We start from the raw sequence: 26,649 nt of genomic DNA on the forward strand, positions 1-26,649 counted from the left end.
TTTATCTGTCAATAAACAGAGGAACAGGAGCATGGAGACATGACGCCTGGGTTCATCATGATTGTAGATTTATTCTGGTGGTGGTCAGTGATCTCTGAAACACTGACCCACGTCATGCTCCTCACATCACGACTAAAGCCCAGTTTTATCCAGTTTACTGCCCTGATGATGTTGTCTAACCCAGTGGTTCTGCTCTGACTGTTTGAAGGCTGGTCTGACAGGGACCCAGGCTGAATGACGTCAGCACTGGGTCCAGTCAGTAGAAAGACAGACAGCATCTCCTCCTCCCCATCTCGCTGCTGCTGCTGTTGAACCCTGTGCATCCAAGGTAAGGTTTCCACACTGCTGCGCACGGGGAGCTGATGCTCTCTAACTCAGCCTGTCACCTTCTCCTGGACAGGTAGATTTTTTTTTTCTTCCAAAGTTACTGACCCGTTGATGCCACCTCTCCACCTGCCAGACCTGACAGACCTCCACCTGCTGCCGGCTCCACTGTGTTCGGGAGTTAAACCATGGGATGGTTCGAAGAGTTCCGACAGTTTAATTTGCTGAAATGGCTGAGAGAGGAGCGACAGTCCAGGAAACTGATCCTCTTCATCGTCTTCGTCGCTCTGCTGCTGGACAACATGTTGCTGACTGTAGTCGGTAGGTGCACTCCTGCTTTTCTTTTCTTTCTGTTTCGTTTTTTCCGTCTGTTCTTTTCTTTTCTTTCTTTTTTCTTTGTCTTTTCATCCGGTTTTGTTATTTTTTTCCTTCTGTTTTGTTCTTTTCTTTTCTTTTCTCTTCTTTTTTTTCTTTTTTTCCCTCCGTGCAACAGGTAGGTCCACTTCATCCATGCTGCTTGTGCTCGGTCAGAGCGCAGCCGTTCGCCCGGATCATGATGCTCTCTGCAGTCTATGTGCACTAACTAGCTACATTGTCCGATGTCCCCGCATCCAAGTCACAAGCTGTTTGTCTATGAAGTAACTGGCGAGGTCAAACAAATGATGCTGATGAACGAAAAATGCGCTACAAGATGTAGATTTTTGATTTTTCCATTTATTGCATTGACATCCATTCACCCCGCTTCACATCTGGTCTGTGTTGAGTGATCGAGGACCCATGACTTCCTTAGATAATAGGCTATTAGTAAGCCTAGTAGGGATATAGACTGGGTGTATAGGATGTTGCTCCCTGAGGAGTCCTGTCATTATTTTTCTAGTAGGATACAAACGTTTCTGTTTTTTTATTTTATTATTATTATTGGTTATCTATAAATCAATGGAAAGAAAAAATAAAAAGTGCTGGATGAACCAAGGTGCCCACATCCACACATGATTTTAGCCTTTCTAAATCCTAGATATTAGAGAAAATATCACACAACACTATCCAGTAATTTCAATGTATTAGGCCTATTATCAGTTAAATAGATAAGGTTAGATAGCTGATTAGGCTATTAGCTTAGCACTAGCTTATAGCTTTAATTATTTGCTAGTCAAGGCTAAGCTAATTTTTTATCACTTGTTTTTATGTAACAGGATCCTTATGTCACTTTTTAAAATATTAATACAATAAAAATTATTAAATCAATGATTTTCACAAATCTCTTTGTCCACAGCCCATCAGATTGAAATTAGTTGTAGCCTAATGAAGCTGTGCAAAATCAACCAATCAATCAAAATCAAATTTGACGTCATGCATTAAAAGCTAAATAGTTTGTAGCTACAGATCAGAATTACTGGCCCCCAGGGGGCGTCCTCTCTGGGGGAGGACAAGTCCAATCTTGAGGTTGGTCATGAACCAACCCGCTTAATGTCACAGTCCAGGTTCGATCAATCCAGATCTGGGTGTTGTTGACCATGTCCATCTCTCCATGGCCACAGCTCACCATCTTCTAACGACTTGTTCCAGCAGGATAATGCTGCACGTCACAAACTAGTTTCATCAACATGAGTTCAGTGAACCTCAGTGGCCTCCTCGGTCAGTCTCAGACCTGATCCCAGTAGACCACCTCTGGGATGAGATGGAACAGGAGACTGGCAGCTTGAAAGGGAAGCTGATAAATCGTCTTAGTTTGGTTATTTACAGACGTGCCTCTGGATCTTCTCTGCTGACATGAAGCAGACATTGATACAGTCAGAATATATGGAGAATTACTGAACTAAACTGATGGAGATGATAACAGACAGAGAATGGGATTGGTGCATTACCCGTAATTTTTAAAAACCAACACATAATACCTATCATGTGTAATTCTACAGTGCTATTATTTTGACATATGGATGACGGTTCCATTATGCCCACTTTTGACCATAAACCAGTATGATTAGTTATTTGAATGTCACTGCTGCTTACTGACCATGAACTCTCTGAGAGTATTTCTAGCCTCATTTCCTGTCATCTCCTGTAAAAAAAAAAAAAAAAAAAACCCAAAAAACGAGCCAGTAGGTTGTCTGCGCAGCAGGTCATTATGACCCACAGTTACATTTTGTTGCTAGGCGACCTCTAGTGATTGTAGTAATCATGGCAGGGGCAAAGAGGAAAGTGCGGTGACGGGGGCGCGATTTCAGGAAACACTCCTGTGACATGTTTTAAACTGCTGTCAGATGGAAATAATTTACCTCAAATTTAATTTAAACCTCTGAAACGTATCACATCAGTACCAGCGCCAGTAGATTCATTGTGTGCTGATAAATAAAGTATCCTCAGTGGACCAGACAGTCTCATGGCTCATCACCCTTGGCCGACTGCATCCTCGGAGAGATGAGACACAGCTTTTGTTGTTATATGTTGATTTAATTCATTCAAATGTAAATAACTAGAACTGTTATTTCTTATTGGATTGTATCACATTGACTTTTAGAGTAAACCAAACCAAACCAAACCAAACCAAACCAAACCAATATGAAGCTGTCCCAGGGTAGGCCAATAGGAAACACCAGTAGCCTATTCAGAGACCAGAGATACCATGTGTATCAGCAGCTGCCCTTCCATGACTCTGCCTTTTACCCAGATGTTAGCCCGAGCAACAATGACCCCACCCACCCACCCCCCTCTTTTATGCAGAACGGGGCTTTGCTTCAGGGTACTGCCAGTGAATCACCCTTGAAGAATTCAGCTTGTTCTTTTCTGACATATGTTGCAGAGACGTCTGAATTAACATCATCACTGAGTCAGTCAGTCATGTCGTATTTCATCACAATTCACCTCTTTACGTCCGCCAGTTCCCATCATTCCCAGCTACCTGTACAATCTGGACGAGATGTCAGACGTGGTGTCGAACAACAGTGGCCTGGCGCACCAGGATTCTCCACAGGCCTTCCACAGCATCGTGTCCCTCTATGACAACACCGTGAGGTTGTCGGGCTCCAACGCCACAGCCAGATCCACTGAGCTGGCCCCCACAACCCCCGCTGCTGCGGCGCGGCCACAGAACTCCTCCGACTGCCCCTCCAGCAAGACGCTGCTCAACGAGAATGTCAAAGTGGGAATGCTGTTTGCGTCCAAGGCCACAGTACAGCTCCTCACCAACCCCTTCATAGGCCCGCTGACAAACAGGTGGGTGCTTGTCGTGTGTGTGTGTGTTTATACGTATGTGTGTGTGTGTGTGTGTGTGGAGGTAGCAGCTCTGTTACTGGTCAATGCTTCTCACTGGTTTTGTGGTTGCTGCTGTAGTAACAGTCTGGAAACTCCTGTTTGTGATGCTCATCTTAAAGGGATACGCCAAAAAAAAAATTTCGTGTCTTGCCTCACTCCCAAGTCCATGACCAGCAGATAGACACCATCCTTTCGACTGTGCGTGCAGTAACAAGGGAGATACGGGCAGAGCTGGTGCACTGCTAATTAGCTTAGCTCACACACTGGAAGTGCATAGGTAGTGTTAGCCTGCCTCCACCTAAAGTCATCAGAGAAACTCTTCAGCAACTCTAAACGGAAACCAGCGGGCCGATCTTCGTCTCAGAGCTGACAAAACTCTCCGGTAAGGCATCTTGAGCGGTCAAATGCCGGTAACGGGACGAGATTGGTCAAAACGGAGGGTTCAAGCAAAGACGGTTTATTTTGGTTCAAGCTAGCTACATCGAGGGTAGGTTAGCTTCCTATTTCAAAGTAAAAGCACAAATTCTATCGTCATGGTTTTCTGTATGTAAAGGGCAACGGGTGTTTTTTATTTTGTGAAAGTAACTGGAAGTGCGTTGGTCACAACAGCTAGCTTGAGTAGCGCCGAATTCGTCCGAACAAAATTGTAAACAGCTGCTATTTAGACAAATTAACGACACACTGCTGATCTAAACGGCTACTTTCTCGCCTAAAAATGTTTGAAATGTCAATAAAGTGATATTTACAGAGTTTAGAGCTAAAATGGAATCAGCTTCTGACTGCTGAGGCAGGCTAACACTATCTATGCACTTCCAGCGTTTGAGCTAAGCTAATTAGCGGTGCCAGCTCTGCCCGTATCTCCCTTGTTACTGCACGCACAGTCGAAAGGATGGTGTCTATCTGCTGGTCATGGACTCGGGAGTGAGGCAAGACACGAAAAAAAATTTGGCCTATCCCTTTAAAACACAAGTTCCGTAGGTACCAATACAGTGGTCCGTCTCCTCACAGAGACTCCTGCAGGTTATGTACAGCCATGCATGAGCAATTAATGCAACCACAAGTCAATAAACCCAAACCATCAAGGGCCACGGGCTGAACTGGAACCCAGGTCAGGACTAGAAACAGGATGTGAGGGGTGTGTGTATTTGTTCGCAGGATACGGTATATTATGCTGTACTACTACTACCTCCAGTTTTACTGAACTGGTCTGTCTGGCATAGACCAGCACAGTAACTTAAGACAAGTGTGAGTTTAACCCTTTATGGCCATTTGGACATTTTGTTATTATGGCTATAAAATGGTCAGAAAATGCCCTATGTCTGAAGGCTTTACCCCCTTTTTCAAGAGTACTTACATTTGAGTGAATGATTATTGCGCATGGTAAGGAAGTATAGCAGTTATCCATTTTCACTCCTTTCAAAATGAAATCACAGGCATTATGGTAATTGGACAAACTATGATGGAGTTACGGTAATAATACTCTGCACATAGCAAGCATAGCGTGGACACTATTGCGGTAGGTAAAGGGTTAATTATGTAAATAATGAATGTGTATAATGTGGGAGGTGATACTGGGCCATCAACAGTCAAAACAAAGGTGTTAACCCGTCTGTATGTCATTACTTTGTTTGTTCTAATAAACCTGCTGTATGCATACCCTTGACACTTAAAACATTCCCAGGTAGTGTGTGACTAACCTTGATGAAGATCAGACACAAGAGCATCTTTTCAATTAGAAAGTCATGTGTCTTTTCTGAAGGTGACTGTACTGACTAAAAGTGCCAATTGCATTTCAAGGATCAGACTTTTTCAGCTTTCTAGGTTTAGAGCAGCAGTGGACTGAACTCAGCTTGTAGCTATTATATATATTATGCATTATACTCCCTCCGATGTTTTTTCTGTGGTACCCTCCAAAATATTCTGATAACATTCAATGTTTAAATTCCAGTAATATCACACATATTAAAGAGGAGCACTTACAGACTTGCCTGTTGGAGTTCTAGAGAGGGGCATCAGATGCTGCAGATGCAGATGATGCTAAACATGTGAGGTTAATGTGGTGAGGCTGAGGGTGTCATGTCTGCAACCACAGGTTTAATCAAACAGACTCAAACAGAGCAGAAGTCCTGATTGTGTGCATGTGTATTTGTATGTTTATTGCATGGATAGATGGAAAATGGATGACTAACTCGGGCATAAAAAGTGGAATCAGTTATCAAAACTGTGATGTATATGTGTGTTTTCCAAGGGATAGTGGAATTTTTGGAGTAGTCTGTGGAAGACTCTTTGAGCCCAGAGGGTTGTGGAGTTAGCATTTATGAGCAGTTGCTGGTATTTAATCTAAATGCTGCACTAATCAATATTTTAAAGGTGGTGACAAGCCCAAGTCTCAGTCTGTCTTTTCACTATGAAAAGATTCAAAAAATGTAACTGCCAGCAATGGTTCTGGAATGAAATGCCAAGTCAAAGTAACATGAGCTCTTTAATCGTGTTTAAAGAAGGGATGAGACCAATCCCACATTTGTTTTGGCATCACAATGTGAGCAACATTTGACTAATTGTTCCACCATTCATCCTTCTGAGACATCTCAGATGTCTCACACATGAATGAAAGTCAATATACTTTACATGTTGTTACAAGTTGCTCAAAGTCATGAGCAAATATATGTTCAACTTTTATAATCTAGCAAGCTTTTTGTGGAATTCATTGAGTTGTAGATGTGAGTCAGATTTGAAGTCTGAAATAGGATTAAAAATGTGGAGATATACAGTATATATTTTTTGAATAGAATTGCAATAGGTTTCATACAACTTCTCATAAGCTTGGCTGAATGAAGATCTTCAGCAAATGTCATAGAACCTGCATGGACCTGTGGTTTAGGAGGGGAGAAAATTGTTTTATAAAAAATTCAGAATACCATTAAACACATCATGGTGGAATTTTATGGTCCATCAGCAGAACGTAAAAGTTCAAGTCAATCTGACTTGGAGGTCTTATGATTATGAAACTTGAAGCTTGATATGAAGCTTGATCTTTCTGAATTAACTAGCTGAAGTGACTGCTTAAAGCAGAAGTGAGTGGTCCGGTCGTTTTCGCTAATGCTGCGTTCCAGGCAGGCTTTTGAAATCGTAAATTACAGCTTCAAGTCACAACTTACGACTTTGTAGCGTTCCAGGCAACCCACTCGTGTTTTTCCGACCTGTTTTACCGGTGAAAGTCACTATAACGGCCACTCGTAACTTCCGACCGGTGAACTCGTACCAGATCGAACTGGTACGAGTTCACGGTCGGAAAAATACGAGTTTCCTTGAACGCACCATAACAGTCCTTGTCGCTACGTCACCACATTCACGGCGTTCCTTGGCTGCACACACAGCCCTGCATGCTGTTCTCTCTCCTCATTGGATAAAAACTGTAGGATACGATAAATGTTTTCTCCTCGGCTCAGAGCAGAGCAGAGGGACTGAGAGACCCGTGTTTCAGTCCAAACACTCTATGTAAGTGATTGCTGTCGGAAGATATAACTATTTAAGACTTATATTAACACAAATATATCACTCACTTCTGCTTTAAGTCTGCTCATCGCTGCTTATGGTTTTTCTCGTCTCGTCTTGTCTGTGGGATTATTGCTCACATCGTGGATATTCTTAAATAAAAAGCCAGATCTTATATTTTGGATTTTGTGCATTCATATTCATTTCACACAACACATTTTGAGGTCTTTAGGATGCACAAAAAGAATACTCACAAAACTTGATATTGTAACTATTTCAATTAGATATTACCAATTGAACACGATTGGGGTATTAACATAGCTCTAATAGCATGAATTAGTGTCTGGGGTGCTGGAAATTTACAAAACTTTGCACAAGCCATTGGTTTAACTTGATGTCTGACATAGATCAGGGGTAAAGCTGTTCAAGATTTTAAAGATTTTAACTTTAATCATCGGTGCATGTTGTTTTAAAATCTGCGGGGTAAAGACGCGAGCTGCTCAGTGAACACAATGGAGGTGAACGGTACAGGTCCCCTGTCCCTCATTGAACAAATCAAATCAAATACACAATCCAACAACTCCAAAACGCTCTCGTTGAGAAATTGTGACCTGCACATTCACCACGCTATGAAATAATAATGTATAATTATGTAACATTGTGACACATGAAGCAAAAACTCAGAAATACTTACACTTTTGAAATCCCTCCACCCAGCAGCCGTGTCTTGAATGTAGTTCCGGCTATACATTTGCCTCGAAAACAATTGCGTCTCATAATGTTACATGATTATGGCAATAGGCAAATTTGCCAAAATGTTGAACTATCCCTTTAGCAAAGAGGCCCTCACAGTTTCACTTATAAGTATGAAAATTATGAGGGATGTATTGCACAGAAAGAATGCATGGAAGCATTGGAGTGGTACCGTAAATCCAACAGGAAGTCAGTGATTTTGAATTTAGCAATTCAGCTCTGAATGCTTTTTCTTATGTTGATAAAAGTGCTACTGCAGTATACAGTTATGTACAGTTATGTAAGTGAATATTTCCAGGAAGATGGTGCAGACATGATAAAGACTTTCTAATCAAAGTAAACCTTACATGCATAGTTTTCATATTACCATGAAACTCCCCCAAGGCTTTTAATGTGATCAATATGTAACACATAACACATAGAGGGCAATACTTTAACAATCCAAAATGCACAAAGCTTGTTGGTATGTCATTTGATTTTTTAAGCTTGTGAATTGAACAATTTGTGGATATGGTCTTTTAGGTATAGCGATTTTATTTTCATTCATAGCAGAGAACTTAACATTATGTAACGACAGGCCAACACAAGACAAAACCTCTGTGAACTGAAGATGAAGAGCCACCAGAGCAGAGCTGCGTCTAAATATTGTCCTAACAGGATATGAAGGAGAAGTGTGAGTGCTCCAACATTACAAGCTTTCACCTCAAAGCCAGTATTTAGTGTCTCAGCTGGGCACTCAGATGTGCTGTAATTGAGTCCCATTACTGGCTCCTATGTCACCTTCCCTCCTGACAGAGGACGGTACAAGCCAAGTCAAGCATGTCTACAGAGGATCACAGCCGCTCCGACGTGCCTGGCAGCTTTCAGCCTTGTCTCCATATGCTGTGATTCCTAACAATCAGAATTGGCAAGAATGTCAGAATTTAAAAAAGAAAATACTGTTTTTATCAGTGTTGGTGCTCAGGTCATCGACATCCTCCACACACATCCTGCTGGCCCACTGTGTTCAAACTGAAGTGGGATTTCTCTTTTTGTCCCCTTTTAGAATTGGATACCAACTTCCCATATTTGTTGGTTTCTGCATCATGTTCCTCTCCACCATCAGTAAGTTCCAGCTGAGCCTACTTCACTATCACAAATACAGAAAGCTTTCAGCCCTTGTGACGTTTCTTTGTTTATATTGATGTTGTTCTCACTGTTGTGAAGTGTTCGCCTTTTCATCGAGCTACGCTCTGCTGTTTCTGGCCAGATCACTTCAAGGTGTGGGCTCCTCCTGCTCCTCTGTGGCGGGTAAGACCTCCCCCTGTCTCTTTCCACCATACAACACATTAAAGGAATAGTTCAACATGTTGGTAAATTGGCCCATTGCCATAATCCCTATAGTTTTAGGAGTAGGTTTGTTACCTTTAATTGTCTGTGCAAGCTATTTTTAGAACAGTGGAGCAGAGCCGTGAGCTGCTCAGAGCTACGCTACGGAGGCTAATGGGATTTCTTGGTTTCCCTCATCAAACTCATCAAATACACAATCCAACAACTCCAAAACGCTCTGGTGGACAAGTTGTGACCTGCACATTCACCACGCTATGAGATGATAATAATGGAACGTTACCAGACAGAGTTGTTTTACAGACAAATGCAGAGACTGCTTGCCAAAAAACTGCCCCAGACAGGAACACGTATCAGCGGTTTTGCATGAATTTCCCTCTAAAACAACTCTGTCTTGTAACGTTCTGTTATTATCTCATAGTGTGGTGAATGTGCAAGTCACAACTTGTCCATGAGAGCATTTTGGAGTTGTTGGATTGTGTATTTGATGAGCTTGATGAGGGAAACCAAGAAATTCCTTGAGCCCCTTGAGTGTAGCTCTGAGCAGCTCACAGCTCTGCTCCGCCGTTCTAAAAATAGCTTGCACCAACAATTAAAGGTTAATTAAAGGAACCTACTCCTAAAACTATAAGGATTATGGCAATGGGCCGATTTGCCAAAATGTTGAACTATTCCTTTAACAAAGATCCACTGCAATTAGTGAATAAATATTTGTTTTATATGACTGTTAAAGGTTATGCCGTACTACACTGTACACGTAGATTGTACATCCATTGTTTTCTGCTCTTCCCTCACACTGTCTTATTGTACAGCTCCTATAGTGTCACAGCTCTGTAACTGCTGTGGTGTTTGTGATCCATCATCTGTACATGTGTGTGGTTTCAGGCATGGGAATGCTCGCTAGTGTGTATACAAATGATGAGGAGAGAGGTCACGCCATCGGCATCGCCCTGGGTGGTCTGGCTCTAGGAGTGTTAGGTAGGTGTGTGGTTCAACCATGCTTGAAGAGGTGACACACCTCTTCCAGCTCTTCAAGCATGATCCAACCTTATCCAAGGTTCTCTGGATGAAAACATAATTGTTTGTCCAAACAAAGGAATGATTCACAGGATCCACATCTGCTCACATCTGTCCATGGTCAATTAAATGCTACCTTTTGAGTTGAATAGCTAACCAAAACTGAAAATACATCATTCTACAACTATTCAGTGTAAGATAATGAAAGTAGTGCAACTACTTACTGCATAATTCAGGCAGCTCTTTCAATCGTGGATACAAATTGAAAGTAATAGGGCACTGGGAACATGTGGCAGCAAGTCCTCACAGTAGATCATTGCCATTGTTTTCAGTCAACCACAAGCAGAGTTCATGGCCAGGTTGTCAGTAACTCTCACCTTAATGGCTTCACTCAGTGTGTGGATTTTCCCATGAAGAAAATATGCAAACATCAAGGAGGCTCACACTGCTTCAACTGGTCCACCACCCGGCAGATCAGATCATGGTCTCGGTCGTCTTCGGCCTTTATTTCTGTCTTTTTTCAGAACAGAACATGGACATACAGAAACACTCGGAACAGAATCCCCACCCCCATCTCCCACCCCAAAACGTGAATAAATAAATAATTTAAATTAAATCTATGACAATTTATGTGAGGCATAAAAGAATACATATGTGATAAGAGAGAGAGAATGTTACAAATTTACAGATTTGATTAGGTTGCCAGATCTTATAGAATTTGCAGTAAACCTCTTTATGAACCTCTGTATGCTTTATTTTTTCCAATTTCAAATAAAATGAAATAGTCCTGATCCATAGTGTGTGGGATTGAGGGATGGCATCTTTCCATCTCAGAAGGATTAAGCGGCGAGCAAGGAGTGAACAGAGAGCCAGAAAGTCACACTGGGAATTGCTCAAACTGTAAACAACAGAAGGTATTCCAAAGAATGATGGGGCAGGGGGCTATAAACTCCTCAAGGACCTCAGAGAGCGTTTTAAACTCAGGTCCAGTAAGTCGTCAGCTTGGAGCAGCTCCAAAACATGTGTAAATATGATTTTTCATTTTACAATGATTGCAAGCTGGATCCATGTCTGGGAATCTCTCTGATAGCTTCTCTTTGGTCCAGTGACCCCGATGCAATATTTTTGCACAGTAGTAGTCATAGTGCCCTGCACAGATAGAGGAAGTGTGGACTCTTTTTAATATTGCATAGATTTTTCTTCAGTCTTTCTACAAACCCTGCGTACTGAGACACCTGCTCATTCAGGGACTGGAGTCCAAAAGAGTGCATTGAATGCACAGATTGGAATGTGCTGCTGGAGTCACAAGATTATAATAACAACAACTGAATGGTTAGAGTTAGACTACATTAACTCCTGTGTGGGCTCTGTATTACCAACAAGGGCTGTACACTTGTTTCCAAACAACAAAATCTGGATCAGCAGTAACCTCAAGATCTGTCTTAACCAGGAAAGGGAGGTCTTCAGGGGTGGAGACTGTTAGAAGATCAGGTTTTTTTTAAATGTATGTAATACAAAAGAAAGAATATGATACACATGAACAGTTTAAACATGAAAGGTAACCCCAAAGAAGCAAGAATGCTTATAGATAGGGGACCCAAGACACCGACAGCATCCTCTTCTGACTCTGTTCCTGTTCACTGTGTAATAATACAACACTGAGTCTTGTCACATCCCTCCACAGCTATAGTGGTGTGTATCAGGACACCTGACAATGGCCTTCAGTTAACGCCACAACAGCTGCCTCCTCCTGAACACCTCCAATAACAAAGACCAACAACTGCAGTAAAATGTTCACAAATATAATATCAGTCAGTGGTCAGTGAACAGTTTTCTGCTGCAGTCTGCCAGGCAGCAGGTCTGATATGAACAAGGAGACTGGACAAACTGGTTAAAGGGATAGTTCAACGTATGGGAAAATTTGCCCATTACACCGTATGCTCCCAAAGTATTAATAATTTAGGACTACATAATAAAAAAAGAGACAATGACAACGTTTCGAGCGTTTAGCTCTTCGTCAGGTCAATTTGTCAAGTCATTGACCAATGACCAATGGTCAATGACCTGACAAACTGACCTGACTCGAAAAAATGTAGCATAGTTAAAGAAAAGAATCCTGCATTGTTCCTCTTTAAAGAAGCTGGCTGATCGGCAGAAGGCTGGACTCACTCAATACTCACGCTATTTGAGATGCAGGACATCTTAGACAACACCAACCACCCTCCACAGCCTGGCTGTAGTTATGTCATTTATTATTGGTAATGGGCCAATCAGTTGCAGACTCCCGGAGGATCGTCAGCCCCATGTCTCACATAGGGATGGGTTAAATGCAGAGAAAGAATCTCACTGTACAAGCTGTAGCCTATATGTGACAAATAAAGTACCTTTACCTTCACCTTACCTTATCTCTGGAACACATGAAAATATTTCTTCTAGCTGTTCCACAGAGCTGTGGAACCCTGAGCTGTCCTCTAACAGAGAGGACCGCAGCTAACATCTCCACCACTGACCAGTTTGTCTTCCACAGTTGGACCTCCGTTCGGCAGCGTGATGTACGAGTTTGTCGGGAAGACTGCTCCTTTCCTTATCCTGGCATTCCTGGCTGTGTTCGATGGAGGTAAAGTTACAAATTTTATCCCATGTATAACAAGGAGATGTTTTGTAGAGTGAAGGTGAGCTTAATGTTGCCTCTTGCTGCACCCACAGCCTCTTTGCTGCTCCCTTATTTCATGTTTTTAGTGGGTCTAGTGCAAATGCTTGTTTCTGCATACAGCAGCAACTTCCTGTGTCATATAGTGATATGTCTCACTAAAAGTCTGGAAAACTCTGCCTGTGTTTGGGACTCCTCGGGTCAGTGGCAGTGCACTGGCCTGAGCAGCTCAGCACAGCACAGATCTGAAAGTCCCATTACATGAGTTTGACTTTGTGTGTGTGTGTGTGTCTTGTCAGCTCTGCAGCTGTTTGTTCTTCAGCCAACCAAGGTCGAACCAGAGGTGAGTTTGTTAATCATTATTACTAATTTCCTGAAGGTTTCTTCTCTCTTCATTAAGATGGCATTTACAGCTGCAGAGCATTTTAAAGACTCTGTAACGGCCTTTTTTTCTTAATTAGACTTTAAATAGAGGAAGCATGGAGAGAAATGGCTTTAACATTCATCCAAGAAAACGACACTCACACAATGAAAGAGACTGGATCCAAATTTCAGTTCATTTGAAAACAAAATGACTGACTTTAGACTGCATTAACAGAACCAGAATTACAGCAACAAAAGAAATAGTTATTCATGGACATAATCCTTCATCAAACCAGTTCTTTTCTTTGACTGTTGAGTTAATGGGCATCATTACCTACTACTGTATGGCTGCAGGGTATTTGAAATGTAGTTTGTGCATACAGTTTGTATATGTAAATATGTACATAAGCTGGATTTTCATATATGAAATACCTGTCCATACAGTAGCATAAGCTGGTAACGTTGGGCCTCAGTGGAGGATATTACACACATGCACAGACATACACACACAGATATGCACACAGAATTAGACATACAGTATACACATGGTTGCCCATAAAGTTGGAATAATTCTGTTTTCAGATGCATTCCTCTTTTTATTCCTATTATAAAGGTTAATCATGGTTGAATTTTTACAGTGATATGTTTAGAAGAGATTGGTCAATAAAGTCTTGAGAAGATATCCACTTTATCTATCAAGACCAAATCACATTGTCATAATCATTTCATTAGAATATTGTATTCTAACTTTAAAGGCAACAGTGTATAAAGCACCAACCATGTATTTGATTATACACTTGGAAAAGACAAGACAAGCAAAAAACATTTTTAGAATTAGCGACTGATGCACTATTTTGAATCATCTTCACCACATTCATGCTAGAGGTCAGTATACAGATGTGTACATATGAGATAAATAACATGTGTTACATTTTTAAAATTAGATATACCTTTTGGTAATTGGAAATAAATTCTTATTTTTACATACATACTGTAGGCCTGTATGCTTATACTGAACCAATATCCACCTACAACCAGTCAGTTTATGTTATAAACAAAACAGTAGGGTCCAAAAGTCAAAGATTCCCACAATGTGAAGTGAGACCTATTATAGTAATGAGACATTACTAAGAATAAGACCTGTCTGCCTTTACTCGTTTGTTGATGATTTGGCGTGTGAATATTGTTTCATAATCTCTAATCCAGTTTACTCTGTTGTAAATGTATGGGGATGTTATCTTACAGAGAATGAATAGCAGCTCACAGATGGTGCAGTGAGCTCATTAGACACAAGTCCATCAGCAGAGAGACAAAGACCACTGTGATCCCTGTTTTCAGGATGACATGTGATCTAATATATTAGCGGAGATAACAACCAAACACAACTGCTAATGGAAGCTGGGCCAACAGGAGAATCTCTCCCTGGTCATTAGCAGATTTCTTCACCTTTTCACCATCCATCTCTGGCATGTCCAGCAGCATGCTTAATGAACAAACAAGGTATGTCAGGCACACAGCGCTATTCTGTCTATACAGTACACAGGAAATCACATTTATTGCTTTCACAGGTCCTGGTGTGTAGGGACACAGACAATCGGCGCAAAGAGGAGAGCAAGTGTGTTTGCTAGAATCAGACTGTGCTTTCTCTGTACACCCATGCATCTTAAAATGAGGTGGGTAATAGTTTGCACATTGAAGTAAATACACACCTGACCAACAAAACCAGGTCTTAAGTCAGTAGCCAGTGTCAGTGTAGCACTATAATGTCTCTAACATGGCGATCTGTGCTGCTCCGTCACTGTGGAGCTGTAATCAGCTCATTGATCTGCTTGGCTCCTATTTGCCCCTGCTGTTGGCCGTTGGCACTGTGCAATTTTAGCCAGTTTTTGACCCAGTCTTTGAGCTCAGCTGCATGAGACATTTTAGAATTTCACCTTTGCTGGGTGTCATCTGTTGTGCAGTGGGATATCAAGGACCAATCATCTGCTCCTGAACGGCCGTCAGATGAATTTCTGATGTCAGAGCTAAATCAAACTAGAAAATGAAGTTTTAGCGATGGTTGCGTTTGAGTCATGTGACTTGATGTAGCTGGTTAATGGCTTAACATCAGCTCATACTTGGTCTGATCTTGTGTTGATCTGGGTGAAAAGCTATGTTTGTCACAAAGTTTATTTTCTGCAGCACTGTATAAGCTGTATCTGTTTTTGTGCCTTACCTCCACAGAGTCAGAAGGGGACACCATTGCTGACCCTAATGAAAGATCCATATATTCTGATTGCAGCTGGTAAGAAATGACTGCAGCTCAGTAGATGTGTGGTAACCTCAGTCTGGAGAAACATCTGGGGTTACTGCCTTTTTATGGTGCTGGGAAAAGAAAGGGAAGATAATTAACTTAGATCTGACTGTGCTAATTTGTTTGTTGTTAATTTACCACTTGGACCTAGATTTACAGGGAAACTCGGAGCTAAGAGGAGTAGTAATCTTCTGCAGTGACAGTCGGGCGGCAACCACCATTCCAATATCCCACCAGTCCAACATTGGCCTTTAATGGCAACACTTAATTTTCTTTCAAATGTCACATCATTCCGATATGCCTCCTATAATGACGAATGACGGTATTTTTTTCTTTTTTAAAACATCCTGCCTTTCCGACAATTCCTTTAATAGCATATTTTTTTACCCAAAAGATTTTGTATTGGTTGGGCTTAGGCAATGATGAAAGGAGTTGGTTACAGTAAGTTTAGTAAAAAAGACCAGGAAGAGGCTAGGAATGGTGGGACGATGGCATGTCGGAATCACGGTATGTCTAAATCAGGGTTCACTTCCTACACATTTGAAATTTCAAAATTCCATACTTTTTCCAGGCCCCAATTTCCAGACTTCTCGGTAATTGCTCATCTAATTACTCAAATGTCACATTTGAGTAATTATATGTGTATCATCTAAGTAAATTATGCAATGCATCGTTTGTTTTCATTATTCTGAATTTTTATGCCATTATGTCACCAAATAATTTCCAGGAGTTTGTAGCCAATAGCACATAGAAAATAATTAAGCCAAATAACTTTACATAAGTGAAGTTCAAGATAAATATATTATTTCCATATAATAGAATCCATTTTCCATACTTTTCCAGATCTGGAAATGGTGGTATGTTGGAGTGGTGGGATGTCGGAATGGTGACAGTCAAGAATGGAGAGTGAAATTTTACAATACAAGCAAGTCAAGTAAAGTCCACCCGCAAGCAAGGCTTATCAGTCATCCGCTCAAAGTCTCAGCCCATTGGTGGATGGGTGGACTTGACAACAAGCTTAGTCTAATTTCAACTCTGCTGGAGTTTACAACTGTGGTGCACCATAGATACTGTGCATAAGCCTTTTATCACGAACAGTAGCACACAACTGACACTGTGTTGACTTAATTTTCCTTCACAGGTGCCATTTGTTTTGGAAACATGGCCATAGCCATGATGGAGCCAACGCTGCCAATCTGGATGATGGAGACCATGTGTGCCAGGAAGTGGCAGCTAGGTATTTACAATGTACTGTTCACTTCACTAGAACGTGTTGTAACACAGAAAATACAACATGCACACAGAAAGTTGTTACAGTGCCTGATTGTTCACAGAATGTACACAGTCTCAAACATTCAGATAGCTCTACCTGCTGAAGGCCCCATTCATTTAATTGAAGTTGTTAGATTTCATCAATGAGACCAACATTAATCTCCTAAAAATAAATTAACCAGCCAGCGGTAAACCTCTAAAAGCATGTGGATAAGTTATTAACAGCCTGTTCTCAGTAGAGCTCATTTGAGCGACTTTTAGACAGCTGACATTCAGGACCACGAATCAGTTTGGGGCAATACATTTCGAATACAGTGTAGCTGGACGTCTGACAGCTGTGTGAAATTTATTAAGAAGAGTATAATATGGGATCTTTAATGTTAACTCTAAGCATAACCAGCTAGCTCTGGGCTCACTGAATGTGAGCAATGATGGTTCACTGTAAAGAAGCACAGCCTAGTATATTTTAACCTCCTGCAAGGACAGAATATGTTTGTAGATGGACCCACAAAATGGGAATTTAGCGTTGCCCTTTGGATCATAACAGAAAATACACAGCAGTTTACAGTAGGCTACTGACTGGTTTATCCAGATCAGCAGCAGGATCACCTCCAGCAGTGAATCACTTGATTGTGTTTGAAGCCGAAATTCAACAATCAAAAGTGAAAAGCTAATGATAGGCAGGTCCATCATGGTCACGTGACTTCTAGGTTACTACCACTAAACCACAGCGACCACAGTATTTCATAATCATCCAACAAAAGGTTTTAGGACCTATTCCTGCAGCACCAGCTCCTGGCACCAACACACAGCAGCTTGAATCACATTTGGTTTGCAATTAAATCATTTGGCTGATACTCATTCTCTCATTCCGTTGTTTGACAAAAGAACAGATATATTTTGAAGGTTTTGAAGTTCACAGTGAGCTGCTCTAATGTTGCCATCTTGCCAGTACCTGAGAACAAAGAGCTCACGGCTTATCACAGCTAATCCAAAACTGGGCAAAGAGGAAGGTGTGTGTGGAGCCGAGCCGAGACTTTGGTGCGTGTCAGCCTGTGGCAAGTGTTCACTCACCCACCTGTCAGTTAAAGCCACACACCATCAATTATACATAACTTTAAGTCTTAATTTAAAGGCATAGTTCAACATTTTGGCAAATTGGCCTATTGCCATAATCCCTATAGTTTTAGGAGTAGGTTCTTTACCTTTAATTGTCGGTGCAAGCTGATTTTAGAATGGCAGAGCAGAGCCGTGAGCTGCTCAGAGCTACGCGACCAAGGCTCATGGGATTTCTTGGTTTCCCTCATCAAACTCATCAAATACACAATCCAACAACTCCAAAACGCTCTTGTGGACAAGTTGTGACCTGCACATTCACCACGCTATGAGATAATCATGGAACGTTACGAGACAGAGTTGTTTTCGAGGTAAATTCATACAAAACCGCTGATGCCTGTTCCCGTCTGGGGCAGTTTTTCAGCAAGCAGTCTCTGCATTTACCTCGAAAACAACTCTGTCTCGTAACGTTCTGTTATTATCTCATAGTGTGGTGAATGTGCAGGTCACAACTTGTCCAGCAGAGCGTTTTGGAGTTGTTGGATTGTGTATTTGATGAAAGAAACCAAGAAATTTCAATGAGCCTCCATAAGCATAGCTCTGAGCAGCTCACAGCTCTGCTCCGCCATTCTAAAAACAGCTTTCACCGACAATTAAAGGTAATGAACCTACTGCTAAAACTATAGGGACAATGGCAATGGGCCGATTTGCCAAAATATTGAACTATTTCTTTAAACAAACGAGTTATATAAAAATGACCCCCTGTCAGCCTCAGAGATTGGTTGGTCATCACAAGGAGACAAAGGTGGACAGGCCATCTGCTAAACCTGGCACTATGTCACTAGGCTGATGCATGTGTGGGCCGGTCAGCAGGTTGGTGTTTTGTTTTGTTTTGTTTTTTTCAGCCACAGAAGTGTTTGTAGAGTTGTCATTCACTGATAGGCTATCAATCACCCAGTTACTGGGGGAGGTGGGATGGTGATACTGGAGTTGGCACAACTAATGGGCCAGGTGACTGCTGAAAACATAGGCTGCAAGAGAGTTGTTCTAGCTGGTGGTGTCAGACAGTTGTGTGGTTGGCTGGTCTGAGCCAGTAATGCCAAGGCAGTTTTTTTTTTTTGTCTTTTGGTTTTTTTTCGGGCTCTGCCATGGTGCCATATCAGCAACTTTCAGCGCTTCCGCAAATTTGACTCAGGGCTGTGAGAGCACTTCCATGTGCAGAGCGAAGCAGTGGCCACTATTAGATAATCATCTCAAGTGGTAGACTTTCCTGTCTCTACCATCCATTCTACATACATCCTTGTTGCCCTGACAACAGGCCTAGATTGAGTTTAGACCAGTTTAGAAGAAAGATCTAAATCACGAACAGTACAGTCAAGTGAACTCAGTTATCCTCCACCACCACACAGGGCTCAGGGTGTAATCTCAATTACTTGTCCAATAAGAGGTTCCTCTTCAGCACCCTGGCCTTCCACCCACCCCCACCCACACTCAATGCCCCCACCAGCCCACCCACCCACGTGAGATTATCAGAAGACCGAGAATCTGCAGCTCGTGGATTCCAATGGGTTTATCTGCAAACACTCAGAAATCACACCCCATCATCCATCATAGGTTTCCACTGCACTCATATCACAAGGTGGGGCTCGTAGGTTTCCTGTTACTGGCTCAGAGCAACACACACACACACACACACACACACACACACACACACACACACACACCTTCCTGGTATTGTACAATCTGACTCCGGTCTATTACACTTGAACAAACATATGTATGTACTCTTGTTCCAAACAGCAGTTAATGCAAGTGAGAGCAAAATATCCAGCATTCTGATAATCATGTTCTCCAGACATAGTTAACCAGGCAGATGCAAACATTAGATGTATTGAACTTTAAAGGGATATTTCAACACTTTGGCAAATTCGCCTATTGCCATAATCCCTATAGTTTTAGGAGGAGGTTCATTACCTTTAATTGTCGGTGAAAACTGTTCTGAGATCAGCGGGGCAGAGACGTGAGCTGCTCAGCTAATGCAACAGAGGCTCATGGTATTTCTATGTTCCCCTCATCAAACTAAATTCACACAACACTCTTATGGACAAGTTGTGACCTGCACATTCGCCACGCTTTGAAATAATAGCATGTGATTATGTAACATTATGACACAGGAAGCAAATACTCTGAACTACTTTCGTTTTTGAAGTCACTTTGGCCGTGTCTGGAATGTAGTACCGGCTACGCATTTACCTCAAAAACAACTCTGTCTCGTAATGTTCCATTATCATCCCATAGCATGGTGAATGTGCAGGTCACAACTTGTCCATGAGAGCGTTTTGGCGTTGTTGGATTGTGTATTTGATGAGGGAAAGCTTGCACTGACAATTACAGTAAAGGTAATGAACCTCCTCCTAAGACTATAGGGATTATGGCAATAGGCAAATTTGCCAAAATGTTGAAATCTCCCTTTAAGCATTTGAATCCAGTTATGAATAAGATGGAAGGATGACTGACCATAGTTGGCTCTTGCCTACGTTGTGTGGCTTTGTAAAACCAATTCAAAAACACAATATGTCTGAGAACACAACTCAGCCTGTGATGATGAACACTGACAGTGACATTTAAAAGGCAGAGCATCCTTCCCTCCCCCCCCCCTCCTTACAGTCAGGTCCTCCAAGGTAAGGTCATTAGACCTGAAGGAAATGACTGTCAATTTTTTGTGAAAAAAAATTTCATTACTCAGAATTTAGTGGAAGTACTTTGTCTAATTTTCTCTAGTTAAATTAAATATTCCATTACACAATCTAATAAAATAAAATGAACTGCATTTCTTGTGTCACATTTAGATAATATGGGTTTCTTACTTGGTGTCTTGACTTGGTGCAGGAGCATCACTCCTTTTTCTGGCAGAGGCTTCTCAGGTTTCTGCTGTTATTAGTTTGTTTCTCCAGGACGCTGTATATGAAGTCTAGATCAGATAGAAGAGGATGAAGGGGAACAGGATATGAGGGTGTCATATCCTGGCAGGTGCAAAGCATAAGTCTTCATTACAGACAATGGAAGATGTACAGCAGCTCAGTAATGAGGCTGTGATAGAGATCTGTTTTTGCCCACACCTTCATTCTCTCCTCTGTGTGTGTGTGTGTGTGTGTGTGTGTGTGTGTGTGTCTGTCTTCGGTCCAGGCGTCGCTTTCTTACCAGCGTCCATCTCCTATCTTATTGGAACCAACATCTTCGGCACGTTGGCGCACAAGATGGGGAGGTAGGGAGGGAAATTATCCTTATCTACCTTCTCTCTCTTTCTCTCTCTCCCTCTGTGGACGTGGCGTCTGTTTCCGTTGCTTTAAATGAGTTTCCCCTGTTTGTGAGGCTGCCTTTATTAAAACCTTGATGATACAGAGCATCATCGTTTCTTCTGTGTGCATGTCTTCTTTTCTAATGCACATTTGGCTTCTTTGTACTTTTGTTGTTGGGTGTCACCATTAATTTAAACTGTTATGCAACTACAATTAACCCCTTTACAGATTTCAGTTTATTCTCACCTCTGCTTTGTATAGAAATACCATTATGCCTCATGATACCTGCACATTCACTTGTGGATCAGCTTGTTTCAAAGTCTTTTGAGATTCCTTTCTGTGTCCTTAGTAATGATTAATGGGCCAAAACAGCAATTTTACCTATTGCAATTAAAACCTGCTGACACCATTGAATGTACTTTTGACTGGAGTTAGTTAGTTTCAGTTTATTTCGGACATGTTAAAAGAAATAAGAAACAAAAACAAATAAATACTTTACAAAGACAATACATGAAAAAATAAGTGAAAATGAAAATAATTTGATTTTTTTTTTTCATATCTGAAAAGGAGTGGGGATAAGTAAAACTTATTTACTCCCACCCCCTATTCATAAATTAGTTATCAAGCTTCCTTGTCATAATCTATACAATAAGTTAATTTACAGGTTTATTTAGCTGGATTTATTCTAATATATTATCACTAATCTTTATCTCTCTAATATATAGGCACATACATGGATTTATTCTAATATATTATCACTAATCTTCATCTTTCTAATATATAGGCATATACATATATAAAGTCGTATACAAACACATAGACAAACTGAAGGTAATACCAACAGAGCAACAAATGAAACTAAGTGGGTAAATACCCAAATAAATAATAATAAACACCTTTCATTCCTGTACATATTGAAAATCATTTATTTGTACTTCTTTTTAAACTGGATTTGTTTGGACATTCTTTTAACCCCATATTCAAACTGTTCCATAGTAAAATATATGTTTTTCCTGAGATGATGCCGACCATATTGTGTCTCCTACAGATGGCTGTGTGCTCTGATTGGAATGGTGGTGGTTGGGATCAGTGTAATATGTGTAAGTATGAGGCGGAGGGCTCCACCATATGTGGATTTTAAAGGTTGGAGCCAGTGTTTGTGTTTTTTAAAGGCTGAACATCAGATTGTCCCTCTGGGCTGGTGGAGCAGGCAGTCTGTTCATTACTCTCCAATCTCATTGTGGCGTCCCAGTGATTCAGACTCTAACAGCAGCCGGCTCCTCTCCTCTCCTCTCCTGTGTCTGTGTCTGTGTGTTCCAGGTGCCGTTTGCCAGAGACATCTATGGTCTGATTCTTCCTAACTTCGGCGTCGGCTTTGCCATCGGTACGTCTGCAGCACGGAGCTCAGCTACAGTAACACCATGCTCCACAGGTGGTGCATAAGTTCCTATGTGTAACTCCTCTGTGTTCCAGGCATGGTGGACTCCTCCATGATGCCTATCATGGGTTACCTGGTGGACCTGCGGCACGTGTCTGTGTATGGAAGTGTGTACGCCATCGCCGATGTGGCTTTCTGCATGGGATTTGCTTTAGGTAAGCATGTGATCTGAACAATGGCCGGGCCTGATCCCTGGTTTTTTATTTGCCCCAATAACGTGTGTTATCACAGCAGGGGTCATAGTCACAGAAACAGAGAAAGGCCATGTTCTTGAGAGAGTGAGATAACATCTCACTGCCCAGGGATAACAAATGAGTAGTTTTCTCTGGACAACAGACATTATCTTGGGTAACACCGTGTTATCTCTTTTATCTCCGCATAACATGTAATTATCTGGTTGGCCCAGGATAATAAAAACATTTCCTTCCTTGGGATTACAAACAAGCTGTGTAATCTTTGAGATAATGGGATTTATTGAAGTATGGCTTTTTTTGGCTTCCATATATAATTTATTCTTACACAGAAAAAAAATACACTGTGTTCTGAGGTGATTTAAAAAAATATTTGCACATAAACAGTTCATGTAGAGTAGAAGGGAATGTGCAGGTGAGGTCAGAAACCCAAAGGGGTCTTAAGGAGTGACACCACCTGGGTTTTACCAATTACTATTATAAAGAAAACAATTTTAAAAAAAAGATTATAATCAAATACATGAAAAAAAGAAAAAGGGAAAAAGAGAGCGCGAAAGAAGAGAAAAACAAAAGAGCACAAAAATGTCAAGAAAAAACACAATCTAACAGTTGCATAACAAAAAGACATACAGTACCACTGTAGTACGACATAATACTGTAGTAATGTCATTGATAGTTTATTCTTAAATGATGCTAAGGAGGTGGCTGTTTGATTGACAGCGAGGGTAATGTAGGTGTGTATTAAGTTTTATGTGAATGTAAAATGGAATTAGTGCGAAAGAGGTGCTGAAAATTGTTTGGTAATTTGTGGCTTTGGTGAATTGCCTTGTAGATAAAAATTAAGATTTATAAAATGTTTATGTCGAATATAGTTAAAATCTTTAATTTGGAAAAGAGTGGAGAGAATGGAGCCCTAGAATTTGACTTTGTAGCATATCTTTAGGAGTATTTTAGGAGTAAGTGAATCTTATGAAGGTTGGTGTTTGACTCACTCAGGTCAGGTTTATTTAGTTTAGTTAAAATACAATGGAATGGGCAGGACAAGGCAATTTGATTTATTTCCTGCGCATGATCAGAGAGATTTCCTGTTAATGACCTTATTATATCCTGTTTTTACCCAACCTCCATATTAACACAAACAGTATTATCTAATGACATTATGCCATTCCTGTGTAGCCTAATATACTCTGATATATAATATACAGTAGATTAAATGATATAATCTCTCTGTTTGCCTGTTATGGCTACTAATGACTGTTAATTGTTTTGTTCATTAAGCTGTTAAATGAGAATATTAGTATCCTATTCAGCAGATTATCAAATTATAATTATTAGGTTATTAACTCTGTTGTTACAAACACATCATGTTGTTATTACTAAAGTGCAATGTGCAGCACACTAAAGCAGCGTGATGTGTCCTGTGGTGGTGCAGGTCCGTCTATAGGAGGATCTGTAGCCGAGAGCATCGGCTTCCCATGGCTCATGACCATCATCGGAGTGGTGGATATTTTCTTTGCTCCACTCTGCATCTTTCTCAGGAATCCACCAGGACAAGAGGAGAAAATTGTAAGATTCAAAACACACTCAAACATAGTCAAACCAAAACACACACATACACATACAGACCTTGTGATGCTCATCCTGCTCTGTTTTCTCTGGTATTGCTCTGACATGTGGTTCTGTCAACCTGAAACAGTGGATTACATCCACATGTGCAGTGAGATGTGGTGATCCCAACATGACCTGTACATGACCTGTGCACCGTACAAAGAGGACCAACATCCTGATTTAAAACCAACCAGAAACTGACATCTTTTTATTTACAACCACATGGGTCGTTTTCACTCTCACACACAGCAATGTTTCCTGAAATACTGCACTACAGCGCCATGCATAATGGACCTGTGTTGTCATGGTTACCACAATAAACACAATAATTAGGCTACTCTCAGGTTTACGTACTAAAACCACCTGGTCAGGTCTCACTGGAGGACAGTCTCTGTTTTTTCATTTAAATCTCAATGTTTCAAATAGACTGACACTGATCTAGACCTAGAACTCTGAGCCCCAATATTTCTATAAAAACAGGTAGGCTATGAAAAGAAAGGGACGAGCAGTCTTAAATTTTACAATCATCACTACCACACAAAACAGCAGTAACCACAAGTAAACAACAAACAATTCTGCAAAATTAAGAGGAATAATTCAACATATTGTTCACTACAGCTATTGTCGCTCTGTATTGTAGAATGGACATACTACCTTTGTCAGACATGTACAGTAGTATGGTCATGGGTATGGGTACAGCTGAACCACTGTTACACAACTTTTTTTAACCAGTATTTGTTCACTGTGAAATAAGTGACCAGACACTGGTGGAATGCTTTTTGTGCTCACCTGATTTAGTGACCCATGAGAAAATCATGATGTCATTATTTCTTACCAAACACTAATATCATATCATATCAATTTTAAAGCCAGTATGAAATAAATAGTCAAATTTATATGCTTACACTAGCCTATATATACAGTAGATAGATCTAGATAGATAGATAGATAGATAGATAGATAGATAGATAGATAGATAGATAGATAGATAGATAGATAGATAGATAGATAGATAGATAGATAGATAGATAGATAGATAGATGTGCTGTCCCAATCATGCAAATGTTACAAAATAAAAAGGCTTTGGGTCAGATTACATAAAAGGGTATGCCACTCATTCTTGGAATATGGTATAACCTTCTGTCCTCCTCAAATGGATGGGTAACATCTTTACAGAAATGTCTCATATGTTGGGCTATTTTTCTTCAATTATGGCAAAAAAGCTTTCATAAGGCAGGACTTCAAAAACTGTCCCAATCAGCCTCAACTCACCCTATCTACTGAAACGTGCATGTTAACCAGCAAGCCCAACCCGTACCGTGTTGCAGTACCACTTTGTGACACTAGCTGCTGTGAAGAAAAATACCTTCCCCCAGATCTTAAAGTTACACAACAGCTCTCAGCTGGTACCAGGGAAACATAGAGATGACTGGAGTTCCTAGAAAGCATTTTTATCTCCAGCCCAAAGCACAGCTCCTGACAGGAACCAGGTTCAATGACAAAGTGAAAAGGTCTCAATCTCTGTGTGATTTTCCACCACTGAAGACAGCTCCTGGACCTAATATCACAACTTTACTCAAACTGACGACTTAACTGAAACACAAATGTGACTTTAGATCAGTTCACGTATGACATTTTCATATTTTCCTCATTGTTTTTGTAAAGCTTGTTAGTCAGAAGTTTTTATCTTACAAAAATGCTGAACAAGACATGACAGAAAATGTACTTTGAGAACAAAGGAGGATTATCAGGTTATCCTTATACTGAACAGAAAACCCAGGACATGAAGTTGTCTTGGTTTTTTACGGTCGTGTGTTTGTCTTTTCAGGCCATTTTGATGGAATCCAACTGCTCAATGAAGACGATGTCCTACTCCACACAAGGGACACACTATCAGGGTGAAAACATGGAACCAGAATATGACGATTATGATTAACAGTCCACCAGCGATGCAGGTTTAAATCCTTCAGAGGATCTATTTTGTTGTACAAAAAAAATGGGAACACACAAAAAAAAGAAATAGCAATGAAACAACAGCCAAGATTTTTCCATGTGAATGTCCTTTATTCAGTCTTCACTGTTCAGTGTCTTCTTAGCAGTCATACTGGAGCAAACCAAAGTTGTTCTTGATCTGTGGTTGCAAGCGCATCGTGTGAGAGATATTTTTTTAGCCAACAGCCTTATTCAATAGAGATACGTGTCATAAAGCACTTTGAAAACAGTGGGAGGGTGCTGAGCTACAAGAGTCTGGTATGCATCGGTATTAGTGGGTTATTGTGTGGTTTGTCAAGAAAGTGTTGTTTGTGTAAAAT

At 40.8% G+C, this 26,649-nt stretch overlaps 1 protein-coding gene across 1 annotated transcript; it reads left to right on the forward strand.

Moving 5' to 3' along the window:
- Window positions 1–512: 512 nt before the first annotated feature.
- slc18a2 (solute carrier family 18 member 2) lies at window positions 513–26,273 on the forward strand (the record flags this gene model as incomplete). The annotated part of the gene is made up of 15 exons (XM_083987682.1): window positions 513–645; window positions 3,204–3,537; window positions 8,870–8,928; window positions 9,031–9,114; window positions 10,036–10,128; window positions 12,695–12,784; window positions 13,117–13,160; window positions 15,404–15,464; window positions 16,615–16,710; window positions 20,988–21,066; window positions 22,149–22,200; window positions 22,421–22,484; window positions 22,574–22,693; window positions 24,162–24,295; window positions 26,166–26,273. The coding sequence occupies 15 exons, from the start codon at window positions 513–515 to the stop codon at window positions 26,271–26,273; spliced, it is 1,551 nt and encodes a 516-aa protein (XP_083843808.1).
- Between the last annotated feature and the right edge of the window lie 376 nt (window positions 26,274–26,649).

The sequence above is a fragment of the Trachurus trachurus genome (genome assembly GCF_905171665.1).
Source record: "Trachurus trachurus genome assembly, chromosome: 15".
In the NCBI taxonomy this organism is placed as follows: domain Eukaryota; kingdom Metazoa; phylum Chordata; class Actinopteri; order Carangiformes; family Carangidae; genus Trachurus; species Trachurus trachurus.